Consider the following 17,164-nt stretch of genomic DNA (forward strand, 5'->3'; position numbering starts at 1 on the left):
CGAAAATAGCTGTAATTAAACAGACTAAAATCCTTTTGTAAGCAGTGATTACAGAGGAAAAAATTAGACATCAAAGTTAAGCACCTTGAAGACATTTGAACAGAAGTTAGGTCACTGAACAAGGAGCAATTTCATTCATCCTATCATCACCGCCATCTCTTTCACTGCCCTAAACAACAGGAAATAGCACTGTTATGTTGTAGAGGGTTTAGCTCTGTAGGGCAGAATACACTTTGCTGTTGTCTCTGCAGTGCTGATAGCTGCTGTGGTGGACATATTATTGATGGTTAACTATGAAATGTGAAGTTAATGTGCATTGTATTTTAGTGTTATGATGGATTAAAGTGATCTTTGAGTAAAGTGCGTATCAGCATAACTACATTTTATTGTAAGAAAACTTTATCTAATTTGCTATGGAACACCAAAACCACACAGTAAACCTCTTAGGTAAGTAAACAAATTAGACAGTGTCCTTTGACAGACAGGGGTAGAAGATTTCTGGAGGATATTTCCTAATTGGGCATATCACAGATGAAAAGCAGGTATATATTTAATATGTGAACATGGAAGGAAAATACAGACATTTTGATTTGAGATTAGGATGATTTTTGCATTTACATTTTTACACATGTACCTGATTTTCTTATTCAGAATGACTTAATCAGTGCAAAAGTACATTATGTTCTCCAATCCAGGCTGCACAACAACAACATGCAACAACAGACATCACCTAAAGAAACAATACAAATTGCTCCATGAAGGGAGCGTACATAACAAAGAGACAGGCATATTGCTGAAAAATAGACTTGGTGTTTAGTATAGCTGAGTAGCTGAACATCTGCTTAAATGCAGATCTCAATGTCCCACACACAGCTATGACATTTTCAGAGGCAGATTAATTAATCGTATCTTTTCTTTATATTGGTGAATGATGAGGTTATTGAATTGAGTGAATGGACACCTGTGGCCCAAAGGTTTATACACACACCAACAAAAGGAGGAAATAAATTATGTGGGATGAACCATAAGGAATTAGAAGACACCTTGTATTTCTTTAATTTGTCCCAAACCCAAGCCATTTATATTTATGAATAACGCCTTTTCTGTACAATAAATTATTACATTGTTTTTTAATAGAGTCATTTTTATTTTAATCCAAGTCCCTCTTCTTCAAAACCATGTCTTTTCATTCACGTTATGGGCCATTTTCTATGCCTTCATTACATGGTAAAGGTGGAGATTAACAGAAAGCATGGTAAAGAGCACAGGGGGAAGTGAAACAGAGTAAACGGCCCAGCTGACAAGGATTCAAACCAAGCTCTTGCTGCTCAGGGCCTTTACACCCATGTGGTATGCTCCCTAACCATTTCACTCTTGGGTTGCCTCAGGCCAAGTCTAATTCTAACCACTAGGGGGAAACATTCCCCCACTCTAAGAAATGAAAAGTGTTTCCTTCAATCAGCAACCCTGCAGTATAATATGCAAAGAGATATGATTTCTTTGTTAAAATTCAAGTGTTGGGTCAGGTCAAATTATTTTCTGTTCTTTACACACAGCAAAATGTTATATACAAATAAAACCCAACCTTCAGTTGACATGACAGCACCAAGCAGAGGACATACCATCAGCAGAATTAGCCCGGAGCTGGGCTCACTAAACCCACTGTTCAATCACGAGAAAGGAAAAGACACTAGCATCAGTAACAGAAAAAAGTGACACCTAGGTTATTATCTTAATGTGTTTTTACTGGAAAAGCAGCATTTTTTCCACCACTGGGAAACGGGTCATTGAGAGACAGAAATCAGTGACTGAGTTCATCAACAAAGTGATGACAATAATTACTCTCAGTCGGGTTTATTAAAGGCTTGTAATGATAAATAGGACCTGCAGTCAGGCTGCTCTCTGTACATCTCCACTCATCCAAAATGAAGATATATTCATCTTGCCCTGACCTGTCTGACAGCAAGACAACATGTGGTTGCTCCAGAATACAGTACATTACAACAACATGGGGAGAAACATGGAGCCTAAAGCAGGGTCACAGTGGTGAGGCAGCAGACATTCCTCTCATAACACAGGCAGGCTCCAATGCCCAAATCTTCTCCATGCTTTACTGAGATTGTCCTCCTGTCTGCATCCAAGGGGAGCTACTTAACCCCCCCTCCAAAACCCCATCTTCTAAAGGTGGATCTTTAAGACTTGTTACCATCAATCAGGCAGGCTAATAGATGGCTTCACAACACAAGTGTTATAGTTATCCTTAACTTAACACCATCTTTCAAATGTTTTATGGCTTTTTGCACTTCTTCTTCACAGAAAATGCATTTAAAAGCAATAAATACTCCAACTAAGTGGTACAATAGGTGTAATTTTATATAACTAATGGAGCAATTTTGTCTTAGAAAAGTTTCAGCTTGGAACAACCAAAAGGCATCTTCATAATTTACAGCTGCCAGAGGTCTGCGCACCAAGGTCACCATGTCCGTCACATCCTCGTGGGCCATCCTATGTGACCTTGGCTTTTTGAAAGAAAAAACACCCTATAAGTGCTTTGCTATCTTTGCAGTGAAAAAAACCCTTTCATTGGCATTCCTACATAATGAAGATCACAAACTCACATATCGATTACACGCTAACCTTGTGCCAACCACATCTTTATGTATTGTTTCCATACTCCAGGTCAATAATATGTTTAGACTGAGTAGAAATCTTTATAGTGTGATCTTTGGAAGTTAGTCAAATGAATTCACTGTACACCTTTTGTACTGACAGGAAACGATAGATGGTATGTGACAAATTATGTCAACTGATTTGTCAATTTCATATGTGAAAATACGACAAATAGCAAGTAAAAGTGTTTTTCCTCTACTGATTTATGTATTTCCATCACATTTTCAGGCTACGAGAAACATTTACACTTTACTGTTGATTGACTATGCTTATTGGTATTTTTGAGAAATACAGTACAATACAACTTTACAGACATAAACAATATAGGTTAAAACGCATGGCTGAACTGTTGAGGACATGGTTGAAAACTGTTATGGAACCGCTGTAAGCTCTTTTTAACTGTTAGCCTCTTGGCTACTGTCTATGCTCACATATATAGTATTTTAATACATATGAATTCCCAATGAAGCTGTTCTCATTTTATCACTGCGACACCTAACATCTAACATGACCAAACATGTAAATTATAGATGAAGACTGTGATGTGATTTTCATGTTTACTTGTGAAATAATTGATCAGAGAAAAAATGTGACAGAACATTTTTCGTATTTAGTCTCTCACATGGCCCACAGCCTCCGTCTCCAACATTACTGGTGACTCTTTAACGAAAAAGTCTCTAAATGGGGGTAACTAATTTGGCAACACTACAATCTGTAAACTCTAGTAGTAATTCATTTTGACAGACTAATGGCCAATGGGGAAACTCCGTCAGGTAGCATTCGGCTGACCAACGATGGAACAATGATCATTCAGCTCTGTCACTCAGTCACAGGCAGGGCTGGCTGCACTGTTGTGGTTCAGCCAAAAAATAAATAACAGTTTAAAGCCACAAAGAATTATTACTGATGTAAAACATGGGGGTGCTCTCCACTAATAGTTTGAGGGATGATATAAGTGATACCAAAACTACACTTTCATGTTTAGATTTCCAACTGCATCTGCAATCAAATATGAAACAAAGGGCATTGTTGTATTTAGTTATTGTATTTCCAGTGTAATTGTACCAGAGAAACCTTTAAATGTTCACCATTAGGATATAATATGCTACAGATCCCTTCCTTTATAACATCATGTGATCATGATCTGTTTTATCATCTGTTGTTTCCACCTGGTTGGCTACAGGATTGCTTTCTCAGCTATCACTTATCAGATACACAAAAGAAGAGCTCGCACCTGTGGTTTGTACAGTATTTAAAAGTGCCACTGTTTCCTCTCCCGCTGTTAATGATACTCTATGTTTTCTTTTGTGCTTTTATTTGTACCATGTGGTGGATGACATGACACGGCTGCACTTTAGCCATCTGTGGGCCTTCAGTTCTCCTCCCGTAACAACTAAAAACATAAAATAGGACACATCCGCCTGCCTGGCTTTCCTGACGATGAAACTCCCACAGTTCCCGAACGTTCAGCTAGAGTGTGTGTCCACTCTGGCTGTTAATTCAGGCTCGTGCTCAGTCATCTGTTGTGTCCTTCCTGGGCAGGGAGACAGGATGTCAAAAGGTGATGTAAAATATAGAATATAAACTTCCAGAGGCGGCTGGATGAGGAGGCTGCTGAGGGAAATGTGTGTATGGAGGAGGAGGCAAGGCATTTGCTGTGCTAATTAACGTCAAGAGTTCCACTGCTGTCTTTACATAAAATAAATAACTAATAGCCTGAATACCCAATGAGTTACATCATGGGAAGAGTTGCATTTTAGAACTAATATTTACATAACACAGACCCTGTTTCATTTTTTTTTGTCATTACAGATTAAACCATCTGATGAAATGTGGGTGAGGGCAATGTTATGGCTAGGAATAAGCAGACAGATAGCAGTGATAAACGTCATAAAAGTGGAGGCAGTGAAACCGGTGACAGAGGGTGTTTGGAACCTTCCTTATGTTTAATAGCCTAGCCCGCGGGCACCGCACCTAGCCTTCTTGCCTGGAGCATGTCTGGCTTTTTGTCTGGCTTTTACAGGAGAGTAGACAGATTACTTGCAAGGGTTGAGACGGTTCAGTGAGCTGAAGGTACTAGGTGACATGGCAGCATGGGGGGGGGGGGGGGGGAACCATATCCTTTTACAGTCTGGAAATAAAGCAGGCCAGAAGCAGTGGAACGGCCCTGAGTGTGTCATCTTATTGGGCCATTACATGACGAAGCCACAGCAGCCCCACTGGCTGTGGAGGTCCAGCACCAGCAAGAGATGGAGTATTTCATCCCAATATTTCATGTTATTGAACTAAACCCTCTGATTGTATTGTAATATCTGACCTTGTATTCAACATTGCATTTATCTGCACTATTCCCAGACACATGCATGAGTCTGTCGTATGCAGTTACAAGCTGCTCGTTCAATCCTTCAACATAACTGGAATAATTCCTGAGTATAGAGGTTTGAGCCGGCTTTTTAGTGGAACAGTGTTTTCTATTAAAGGAATAGTGGGGAATATGTTTATTTCCTTTCTTGCTGAGAGTTAGATGAGAAGATTGATACCACTCTCATGTCTGTATGGTAAAATATGAAGCTTCAGCCAGTGTATTCAAAAGTAACAAAATCTGCCAAGCAGCACCTCTTAAACTAATATTATATAGCCTGTTAGTTTAATCCATACATAAACCAATGAAGTGGCAAGTTGTGTTCTTACTGGGGGGTTATGTGCGGGGCTACTTCTTGGCTGGGTGCAGGGACCACCTGGAGTCTCTGCCATGAAATAGTTTTACAGGTAACCCCTCTAAAAGAGTTTATTGACAATATTTCCCTTTGCTTTTTATACAGGTTGAACAAACATTAATTTGTGAACTGTAGAGCTGCTGATGGACAGATCTGTTAGACATAGCCAGTTTCCCTCATTTCCATTTTTCATGCTAAGCTAAGCTAAGCTAAAAAAGAAAGTCCTGGCAGTAGCCACACATTTACCATACAGACATGAGAGTGGTATCAGTATTTTGATTGAACACTTGGCAAGAAAGCGCAAAAGTGTAATTCCCCAATTATCACATTATTCCTTTAATGATACACACCTCTAATTCTGCTGAGCCATAACAGAGAAAAACAACAAACAGCTTGAGTTAAAGAGAGTAGAGGAATTTGTTTGTGATGTGCCTTGCTTTCATCCTGTCAGGGGAATACACAACAGACTGGCCAAGATTAGACATCCTTCCTGCAGCATTTCTCATGGTGACTCCTGGGATTTTAGGATCGAAAAACAAGCAAGAGATGTACAAAGAGAACAGCTCGAGGTGCATCGCCCCTTGCCCCGGCGGATCATCTGGAGACAACCGAAATAACCCATGCAAATCTAAAAACACACAGACACGAACCCTGTCCCCTTTAAAGAGAAGAGGCCGACACTGTGACGAGAGTCACAGTATTCCAGGAATGTCCTGATCCGTCAGGGCCGGGATGCCTTAGTGAAGAGACTGAGAATGCTCATGACTCCCCTTCTTCTCCTTTAACATGCACAAATATGAGAGGATGATTCATGTGACAGGGCATGTTCACAGTGACAACAGATTACTCCTGACCTCATGTTTTCACAGGTATGATGTATACTCTCAGTGACACTGTTCCCTTTTCATCTTTACTCATCAGCCTGTCCTGCCTTTGGCTGTCTGCTCCATATTTTCTCAGACTGTCCACACTTTAAAGCTTTTACATGGTATCAAATGAGAATGGTAAATCTTTTTAGCCACAGGCAAAGCTGCATGTAGTATTACATACCATGTTTTTTTTCCTTGAAATGTCTCTTTTTACTCAAAGAGATGATGTCACTGTTAAAGTTTAAAAAAAGAGCATGCAACTGGATGATTATTGGGGTCAAGGGTTGTGCGACCCCTGAGGTCCTGGGCTGTTGTCTGTCTGGCGGCAGGCAGGCAGGTAAAGTGTGGTTAATGTGTGGCAGTTAGAAATAAGTGGTGATATGTGACAGGAATGCAACACAATGACACACTTGAGTGCTTGTGCGTGTGGTTTGTGGAGGCAATCTCAATGTCTCAGTTATTATTTTAAGATATAAACAGTTCTTTTCCACTGAAAATCTGATGGCGACTAATTTCTTCCATCACTGGTACTTCTTGGGGGAAATATGCATTTATTGGCATTTATTGCCCTATGTGAAAAATAATCCTTCTTATTATTTTAATCATCTTCTCTCATTACAAGATGATCAACATTTTCCAAAAACATTCCAGAAATTATTTTGACATCATTCCTCCTTAAAGTCTGACTTTAGGAATGAGAGGGAGGAGGGGTGTGGGAAACGACCAGACGAGGGCGGTGCTAACCTCCTCATATCCCCAAATGTCAATGAACTCTCCGAAGCAAATCTGAACCCTGAAGTGTGTGAGATGGAATAATGTGAGGATAATGACTGCAGAGCTGTTGGATAATACTGGTTTAGACTAACGAGTCATTTCTTCACCATGACAGATAGGATTAACTTTACGCTCCAGTCTGACGCGTTGACGCGCATTTCTGCGCTGTAACAGTTTGTTAGCAGTTTAGTTTCTGTCGTAAAGGGCTGTTAGATTATTAACAGGTGGATCTCCTTGGATTCCTGCTTTTGCCGATAAACACAACTCCTTCAGAATGAGACTGTGGACTTTACTTCTCATTCTCCCGGTGTGCGCATCCTCTCCTCTTTTAGCCGGTGAGTTTGAACTTGTGTGACTGACACCTTTACGCATGCACTTTATGAAGATTTCAATAAATAAAACAAGCAGTGGCCGCGCTTCTTGGGGAAACGCATGTATCCACAAGCCTCACAGCATCATGCGCGCATACATTTCAAGACAGGGAGTTGGGGATGCGGGAACCAATCTCGCAACCTTTGCAGTAGCCTAAAGGCACTGCCCTGCCCTCTGAGAAAAGAAATCGATTCACAGATGAAATTCTTCTGTCACCTTCACACAGATTGTACTAAAACAAACGTTTTTCTCACCAGGAACGTCTCAAGGCAGAGATCCGGCTGTGGAGAGCAGCTGCTCCGGCTCAGCCTGCAACCCTCGCATGGGCAACTTGGCCCAGGGCAGAGTGCTGAGCACCCAGTCGGTCTGCGGCTTCAACTTTTCGGAGCCTTACTGCTTCTACAAACAGGCAGCTGCCCCCCGCAGAAAGGAGTCCTGCTCGGCGGCAAAATGCAGCAAGTGCAACTCTGCCATCCCCAGCCAGGCGCACCCTCCCTCCGCCATGAGCGACTCCTCTTTCCGCGACCCCGACACCTGGTGGCAGTCTGCGCAGGGGGCGAAGGAGGAGACGCTCCAGTTGGACCTGGAGACTGAGTTCCTCTTCACCCATCTCATCCTGGTGTTCCGCTCCCCCCGCCCGGCTGCCATGACGCTGGAGCGCTCCCAGGATCATGGGCACACATGGAAGACCCTCAGATACTTTGCCAGGGACTGTGAGGAGGTGTTTGGCCTGGCAGAGGGGTCATCAGTCGGGGAGAATGGGGCGACATGCACCTCAAAGTATTCAGGAGCTTTTCCTTGTACCAGAGGAGAGGTCAGTACAGTGGCTGGTCTAGAAACATTTACCTGTGGTACATGAAGGGTGACAGTGGTTTTGACAGTGTGGCATGAGAGGGTTGAGCTGGGGCCCCAATAAAGATGTAAGATGCAGGGATCCTATGCAGGTAAATAACAACAGAAACAATGACTGAAGGTTATATGAGCTTCTTTACTGGAACTGACATGAAGAGGGAGCAAACATTGCATACCTTGAAGTGGTTGTTATCTCTGTGCACGTGGCAGCTCAGGGACATAGAGGTGCCTGAAAATTACATTGTTTTGCAATAACATCTTTGGTAGCAGGAGAACTAAGGTTGCAGGCCTCATTTTAAGGGTGGCAGCTGTCGACCCAACCCCCCCAACAATGTATAGGTGATCTTCAACTCAAAAAATCACGTCTCTTCTGAAACTTATCACCTTTTAAGATAAATATGACCCTTTATGAGCTCTGACCTGCGCTTAATGCAGTTATTAAACATCAAGGATTTTTCATGCTAATGTCACAAGCATTTATTCATTTATTTCTTGTGATCAGTTATATATTTTATAAATAAGGAGGTAACAACAAAATGAGATATAACCAGGGGCACAAAATGCAAAGGATGGTACATCAAATGTGCTAACATATCAGGAGCCCAACCAGCTTCATCCACAAGCAGACTGATATTAAATTACAGAACAAAAGGAAAGTTACTAAATAATGATAATAATAGGGAAAATAAGAACATCATGAAAAATTAAATACAAAACATAGGCAGACAAAAAAGAGAGAAAAATATCCCCATTATCACCATCTGCCACTAATTGATTAATTTGTTCGTTTGTTCACCTCATGTGAATCTCCTTAAGGGCTTGGTAATATGAGTGAAATTAATATTACTACTTATTTATTTGGAAAATGCGAGAAATATAATCTATAAAATGATCAACTCAATGTTCAGTGGAAGGTACTGTGTTCACTGAATTAAAACTTAGTTATAAACACAATTAGGTGTAGGAGTAGGGCCCATAATGAGTCATGTCTGATGAGTGAGCAGGAGGCTGGAGCTCAGACGAAGCTTTAAAAGACAAAAAGATGATTTCAATATTGGACTGTGATTTGTTTTCTGAGATCTGAGAGTGACCACATCAAAACATGCTGCCAGACACTCCCCCAGCACTTCACAGCAATAACACTCACCATCTGCTCCGCCCTTGTTGTCCATTTACTGGCACCGAGATGCTCCAGAAGATGATATCACACAAAACCGCCGAACAGTTGATTGAGCTTTGTAAACTGACCTCGTCTGATGGGCTGTGGGAGATGTTTTTTTGTTTGGCTGGGGCTTCTAAGCACCAAACTCCCTTGACATGCATGGGTAGAATATCAGTGCTGACCTGCTGTATCAGCTACAGCTAATTCATGAGCAGACACACTGACTCAAAGAGATGGCGTCAGATGGAGACTCTCACTGGCCAGTGAGGATTTGTTTTATTCCAAAGAGCCTCAGACCACATTGGGAGGTTCTGGTTGAATGTCTGGGTGAATATATGGTTTTGTCTGATCTCATAATTGCAGCATATTTGCAGCAAGTATGTGTCCCACTACAGTTTGTGAGCTCCCTCGTGTAAGCCCCTCACCCATTATAATTAGTGTCTCTGTTGCTCAAGTCTCAAAGACGTCCCCAAAATGTTATGTGAAAATGTAAACGGTTTCAGTAATAAAACAACACTACAGACATCAGACTCGGTTCAAACTCTCTGCCTGCAGTAATGAGCTGAAGTATACTCACAGTCACCATAAGTGACCTTTTCTTAATGCAAATGAGAATCACTGTCCTGCTCAAGTGCAATGATTTTACAGTAAATCCTCTTGTTGTTGACATATACTCACTAAACAAGTTATATTGCTGCTATATTACGAATTATGTTCATTATGATACAGCTTTAAGTCTCCCTTGTGTAGAGTGCGGATGGACGACGTGAGATGTAAGTGTTGATTGTAGACTAAAAAGTGAAAATGTTTTATTTCAGTTAAGATTATGTGTGGGCTCTACACTGTTAAATTCAATTTAATTCAATTCAGTAAAATAAAAGGTAAAAAAGTTGCTTGTAGTTTCTGGAAAAAAAAGGAAATTTTGGAGACACAAAATTTCTATAAAAACCCTAAAGCACTTACTTTGTGTCCGCCATTCAATTTGTGATGTTATAATTAGGGGTAATGACCATGTCAACATTTTTTAAGTTGCTGTACATTTTCATAGACAGACACAGAGGATGTATCTGAAAGATAAACATTTTTACTAAACTTAATGAGGGAGAACATTTGTCCAGCCATGGAAGCACTTGGGCTTACTTTTTTTTTCTTAGAATAGCAGCTGTTTGAAGAACATGAAAGGCAAACCAGACTGATGTCTGTTTTTTATCGGGCAGATCACAAAAAACGAGAAATATGTCTCTCAGTGTCTCTAATGTCAGTTTCTAACCGGTGAAACAACACAGGTTTTCGAGAGATTCTCATATGCTTCCAATCCTTCAATTTCCAGGTGATCTATCGAGCCTTGTCTCCCTGGCACTCAGTGGATCCCTATGGACCAGCCGCTCAAGACCAGCTCATGATCACCAACCTGAGAGTCCGTCTGCTGCAGCAGCAGCCATGTCCCTGCCAGGCCAAACATCCTGGTGCTGCTGCACTCCCCACAGACCATTACGCCATCTATGATTTTATTGTGAAAGGCAGCTGCCTTTGCAACGGACATGCTGACCACTGTACTCCAGCAAGGGGCTACCAGCCCAGCCAACAGAAGACCAGTAACACGGTGAGCACGGTCGCAGGTGCACCTACTCCACCAACAAAACGCTCTTGTACAGTTTGTTCTGTTGTGAAAACTTTCTCAGATGTTGTGTCTTGCTGAAGTCCACTGACGGTTTCTGTTAATCTCCATTTTTTTGTTGATGTGGTGACAATAGGAGGAGAGGGTTTGGGGTTTTGTTCCCACCACTCCCTTGTTACTCAGCTGTGCTCTGGTATGCGCTGCTGAAGCCGAGGGTTGCAGTGAAGACTGGATATTAGGCCATAGCTTTACCTACCATTACAGGGATTTAAGGATGTGGAAACCTTAATTATGGTATTCAGCCTAATGCTTTAACAGCCCATAGTCTCTGTCATGTTATTCTCTTTACTGTAAATGAAGCACCGAGGCACTAGTTTAATTCCAACATGGCCTGAGAGGGTGTAAACAAGTTACACAGGCAATAATAAGCTGCACAGCGTGTAAACACTGTGATTATGTATGTAGATGTTAGTATGTTGCAATACTTGAGCATCGTTCTACACGTGTTACATGGAGGTGCAAGGCTATTAGGAATCAGCACACACAGAGACGATTATACATAAAGCTGAGAGTACAGGACAATATAATACAATATATTCAGCTACACTAAAATGCACAAGTAACATTTTATTTTCTGTCTTTCGTGTTTGCTTGGCAGGTCCATGGCAAGTGTGTTTGCAGACACAACACAGCTGGTGACCACTGTGAGCGCTGTGCACCTCTCTACAATGACCAACCGTGGCAGGCTGCCAATGGCATCATAGGGACACCGCATAAGTGCCAGAGTGAGTGATGGGCCAAAAGAGTCAAATGCAGAGTAGGACACACAGCATGCAGACTTATCTCCACAATGAATTTAGTGTCATAAATGCCATGTGACCTTTTAGACACTGATGCTTGATGAATAATAGAGCAGTTCCTCTTTTAATGTCAGTGACTATAAGAGCTGTCACTGCTTTCACTAGGTTTTGCAAGATGAAAATATCTCATTCTTCCTTTCCTTGTATATGTTGCATCTAAACACAGAGTGCAAGTGTAACGGTCACGCCAAGAGCTGTCACTTCAGCCGTGGACCGTGGCTAGCAACAGGACGGCGGAGTGGTGGCGTGTGTGATGACTGCCGCCACAACACAGAGGGCCGTCACTGCCAGAACTGTAAGAATGGTTTCTTCAGAGACCCCAGTCGTCCACAAACGGCACCTGACTCCTGCAAACGTAAGGCCCTTTTTGAGGTGCTCTCTTTTTCCCCACAGTGTAGCTTCTCTATTCCTTAAAGCATAACTGTGTTTGGATAAACGCCAGCTGAAAATTCCAATTAAGAGGAGCAGCCTTTGATATATGGAGGGCAGTAAATGGAGATTTGATTTTTTTTTTTTTTTGATCCTCCAGATTAAAGCAGATTTATTTCTCTTTGATTAGGGTATTTTCCCTCGGCACCTTTCTAAGTACCTGTCTTGACTGTGATGTGATAGTAAGAAGACTCCACGGAGACGTTACTGTTTTGGAATGTGACTGTAATTGCAAACAATGGAGGAATTTCCCATGGTCCACGCAAGCACATTTTTCCCATTCTTGCCCTTTCCCCCCACCAGGCATGCTGCAGCATTTTTAAGAACAAACATGCCATTTTTGGAAACAGATGAAGCAAGTCTGTAACAAAAAACAATCTGTCATCACCAGGGACCATCCAGGCAGCGAGAGAGGGAGTGGCTTTATGTTTGTTTTTGCTGCAGCTGCTTAAAGCATGTTGAGTACATACGCTCATCTCGTCGCCTGTTACAAGAGAATGATAAAATACATTTAACTTTTATACTACCATGGGAGTTCACTGTGTAGACTCTAAATATATTTGTTTCTGTTTGTCCTTTGCATTAATGCATGTGCATCATGTATACTGCGTGCTTGCAGAAACGGAGGAACATCTTTTGACTGACTGACAAAGATGTTAACAAGCGCTCCTCTTGTTCTGTCACCTCCCTCATCTGCAGCCTGTTCCTGCCACCCGGTGGGCTCTGTCCTCTCAGGTGGTAGCCCCCTCTGCAACCCTAGCAGCGGGGAGTGCATTTGTAAACCTGGCGTCGGAGGCCCCCACTGTGACAGCTGCATGACGGGATACTGGGGGCTTCATGAATACGGCTGCCGTCCATGTGACTGCACAGGGGACTGTGACCCCTACACTGGTGACTGCATTCCTGGGTGAGAACCAAGACTTATTCATATGTATTAGCAAATATAAAAGTGGATAAAGTGATGTATGGTGTTGAGGTAGAGTGCATTCTGGGTTATTAACACTGAGTGGAGCCCTGGATCTGACTGGTTTTACCTCTGCACCGCAGCTCAGATGTGGAGGTCTTCTATACAGCTACTGGCCACATGGGACACAGCAGCAATAATAGTGAGACGGCACTCTTTAGGGTAGAGGAGCTTTTCTCTGCACTGCACCACTCTGGTGAGTCGTAGGTCATATCACACTTCGTACACTGCACACTCATCAACCAGCACAGATAAAAATGCAGTTCTTTTGATCTTGAAATCCACACATCATGATGAGATCATTTCCATGAATGATGAGATTAAGATACAGATTAAGATTAAGATTAAAAAAGGCTTTATTAGTCCCACAATGGGGAAATTTGAAGTATTACAGCAGCAGCAAAGTGGACAGTGCAAGAGAAAGAAATTGCAAATGTCAGTATCAAATACTTAAGAGAAAGATGAATAATAGAGAATAATATAATATGTATATGTATATATATATAATATAATATAACAACAATAGCAGCAGATAATGGATGTAGCAGTAATTGATATATTATGTTTCATTTTTCCAGAGAAATGTGAATGTGTAGAAGTGACCCTTGGCAGCCCTAAACTCTTCTGTGCTGCGGAGTATGACTACGGTAAGCCTGGTTTAACACAGTGAATTGATTCAGTGTTGTGTGAGCTAATCATGACAGTCATTGATTATATGACCATTCAACAACATAATGAAATCTGTGGCAGCTTAAAACCCACCAGATCTGTTTATAACAAAAGTATAACATGACCCCGGTTGTTTCACTTGATATCGGTGATTCCTTAACTTAAAGGGACCCATGGAGTTACATTCAGTGTTACTCATTAAACCACATCTTGTTTATCCTTGAGGTCTAACAAACACGTCCTCCCTCATACAATGTTTAAAAAGCATTGTTTATAGCCGTTGCTAGCATTCTTCTTCTTCCCAGGCTTTGTTGGCACATTGCTGTGTTGAAGAAATTACACTGTTTGGTAATGTGCCCAATGACCAGTAAAGCCATTTTGACTTGTAAAGTGGGTGGAGTTCCTCTTTAACCTCTTTAACTTTGTAAAGTTAGTAGCTGTTGTGATGTTCTTTCACAAAGCTTATTTGTTGAATTAATGATTGATTGATGTGCGTCCTCGGCAGTGCTTGTGGTGAAGGTGATGTCAGCTCATGACAAAGGCTCCCATGCAGAGGTGGAGGTCAAGGTCAAGAAGGTCTTGTACAAGAACCCTCAGATGACGATCCAGAGGGGAAGTGGCACCCTTTACCCAGAGTCCTGGACCATCCAAGGCTGTACCTGTCCCATCCTCAACCCAGGTCAGCTACAACCACTTCCGATGGGAAACTTTACCAGTCATGATGCAGAAGCTTATAATTAGCCGACTCTTGAGGAGACAATCTGCCAGCTTTGTGCTGAATAGAAGATCTTTGTCACTCATCATAGAGATTCTGAGTGGGTGCCAATGTCCTAGCATCACTCATTTAGATTAGACATTTACAGCTTAAAGATTAGAGCCACCTCTGTTGTAAGACTATTTCACATCTAACACTTCACAATAATCCTTTCTGGCAACACAGCAGCACAGTATTTAACTTGTTGATTATAGTTATATAATAATGTTCTCTCTCTTTACATTGAGTGCTTCCCACAGTGATCTTCCTCCTCTTCTGTGTATTTTAGTGGCATTCTCACTAGACTTAAAGTTCACCGATGCTCTGCTCTGTCTTCTCTCCAGGATCTGAGTATGTAGTGGCTGGTCATGAAGACTGGAAGACCGGCCGACTGATGGTCAACACCAAGAGCCTTGTTAAACCTTGGAAGTCAAGCCTGGGACGCAAAATCCTCCACATCCTCCGGAAAGACTGTGGCCGCTGGTAGGACACAGCTAAGAACTGCAGTGGATGGAGGGATGGAAAGGGGGAGGACACACAGATAATGTGTTGGGATCAGTGAAATAATGGGCAAGATAACCACAGGAAGTGTCTGAATTCGACACTGCTCGGACACTAAAGTGAAAGCAAAAAGAAAAGAAAAACCAATGCCCACTACAGGGATTTCACTGTTCATTTGTTTTCCCTAAAAGCAGAACACTACAATTCTGTGGTTGCTGTAAAACTGGTAGACACAAACACATGTTGTAAGCAGATACCTCGCCAGACTGCAGTCACTTAAGGATCAAAGAGAACAAAGCAAGCTATAAAGACCTTCATCCAGACAAAGCTGAGGTTAGAATCCCATTCTTGTGTTACGATACACCTCAGCACATCATTCTTTCCGGGTTATTTATAAAGCAATAAGAAGTGCATGTTAAATACTCAATTATACTTTATTTCCTGGCCGGAGTTGCTGTCAGAGTCGATGAGCCAAAACAGTCACGTCCTGCTGTATCTATTTCATTGAGAGCCGTTTACTCTGAAATCTTGCAAAGACCCTGATTGTATTATCCTTGTCGTCTCATACATATTGGCGATAAATCATGAATGAGTCAACATCAGAGTGTGCGAGAGCGTGGATGTGTGCATATGCTTGATGTCCTTGGCAGTGAGTCTGGGACGGTGCAGGTCCGAACAAGTAACTCCTGGATGAGGAGAGAGGATGAAAAAAAAAAAAAAAACATTAAAGGAATCAGAAGGCTTAATCTGAACAGCTCTGCTTTGCTCTGGCACACTTGCCCGCCTGCTGTCTGACAAGAGCAAAACACACTCTGCTCCACCCTCCCTGGGCTGCGGTACATGCAACCAGCTAAAGCACTTGGGATTGACTGTGCTCTTACAGCTGGTTCACTTACAAGAGTGGATTGTCAGGTTGCTTAAGTCAGACTCGATTCTGTGAGGATTTTCTGCTGTCCTCAAAAGACCCACTTCCATATGAGAAGGATTCACTTGAGAGGGCCCCTCTGAACCCGACCCTGTGGGAGCCAGCGTGTGAGTGTTTGTGAGAAAGAGAGCACACACACTCTCTTAACATATGTTTCTCTTTTTGGCCTGTGACTCCTGCTGCCCCAAAATAAATATTTATTAAAAGCCTGGGTACTCACTGACATCACAGTGTATCAGATCCAGAGTCCACAGGGCCATTTTTGAGCCAGGCCCAGTTAAGAATAGGCCTGGTCTGCTGTCTCCAAGGAGAAGGACAAACTGTGTGAGGAGACATGATGCATCCCTCAGTCATAACATCACCCATGTCCTTGTCACAAAGACTTTACCAAAATAAGAGAAGATGGGCAGGAAATTTTCTTGTAAAGGACAAAGTGGTCATTTAGGGTGCATGAATGTACTCTGTCATCATTGTGATATTTGTATTGCTATTTCTGTGTGTCCCATATGTTCCCTTTTTTTCATCTAAACTACATAAACTCCGTGTCAGTGTGCTCATTCCTAATGCTTCTGGGAAAAGTCTATTTCATTCCATGGTCACATTTTGTTAAAGCACGAGGCTATGAATAGCCTGATGTGACTTCTTGTAACATCTTTACTAGTGGAGGCGATGGACTGATGTTTGACCTGTGTTTTAGTGCCGCCCTCCTTTGGTTAAAGAAGAGAAATACACTTCTACATGGTTAAAACTTCGACCTCATCATACACGCTGAGTTGTCCCTTTATCAGGTAGACCCAGCTAATACTAATGCAGTCTAATACAGCCGTCCTACCCTCATTTAGGTTATGATGTTCAGTTTAAAGAGGTTGATTAAATTTTATATTTTTTGCAGGATGTAGTTTGTGGTGGACAAAATAAAAAACATCTCTCATTCCAGTAACAATACCAATACCAGTTCAATCAACCTCTCAAAAACAGTTTGAACCAAAAACTACTATTATTTGATTTATTGCATTAGATTGCATTAA

The 17,164-nt window shown here is 41.9% G+C and overlaps 1 protein-coding gene across 1 annotated transcript; it reads left to right on the forward strand.

Moving 5' to 3' along the window:
• Window positions 1-6,996: 6,996 nt before the first annotated feature.
• LOC139631072 (netrin-4-like) lies at window positions 6,997-16,677 on the forward strand. Its single transcript, XM_071495034.1, has 10 exons — window positions 6,997-7,365; window positions 7,660-8,216; window positions 10,747-11,019; window positions 11,693-11,819; window positions 12,061-12,249; window positions 13,023-13,230; window positions 13,371-13,483; window positions 13,866-13,934; window positions 14,462-14,635; window positions 15,055-16,677. Exons 1-10 carry the CDS (start codon window positions 7,305-7,307, stop codon window positions 15,195-15,197), a joined length of 1,914 nt encoding a protein of 637 aa, XP_071351135.1. The 5' UTR covers window positions 6,997-7,304; the 3' UTR covers window positions 15,198-16,677.
• The last annotated feature ends 487 nt before the right edge of the window (window positions 16,678-17,164 follow it).

Source organism: Trachinotus anak, unplaced genomic scaffold, assembly GCF_046630095.1.
Source record: "Trachinotus anak isolate AG129_WGS33_773 ecotype Australia unplaced genomic scaffold, CSIRO_AGI_Tana_v1 ptg000002l, whole genome shotgun sequence".
Lineage (NCBI taxonomy): Eukaryota > Metazoa > Chordata > Actinopteri > Carangiformes > Carangidae > Trachinotus > Trachinotus anak.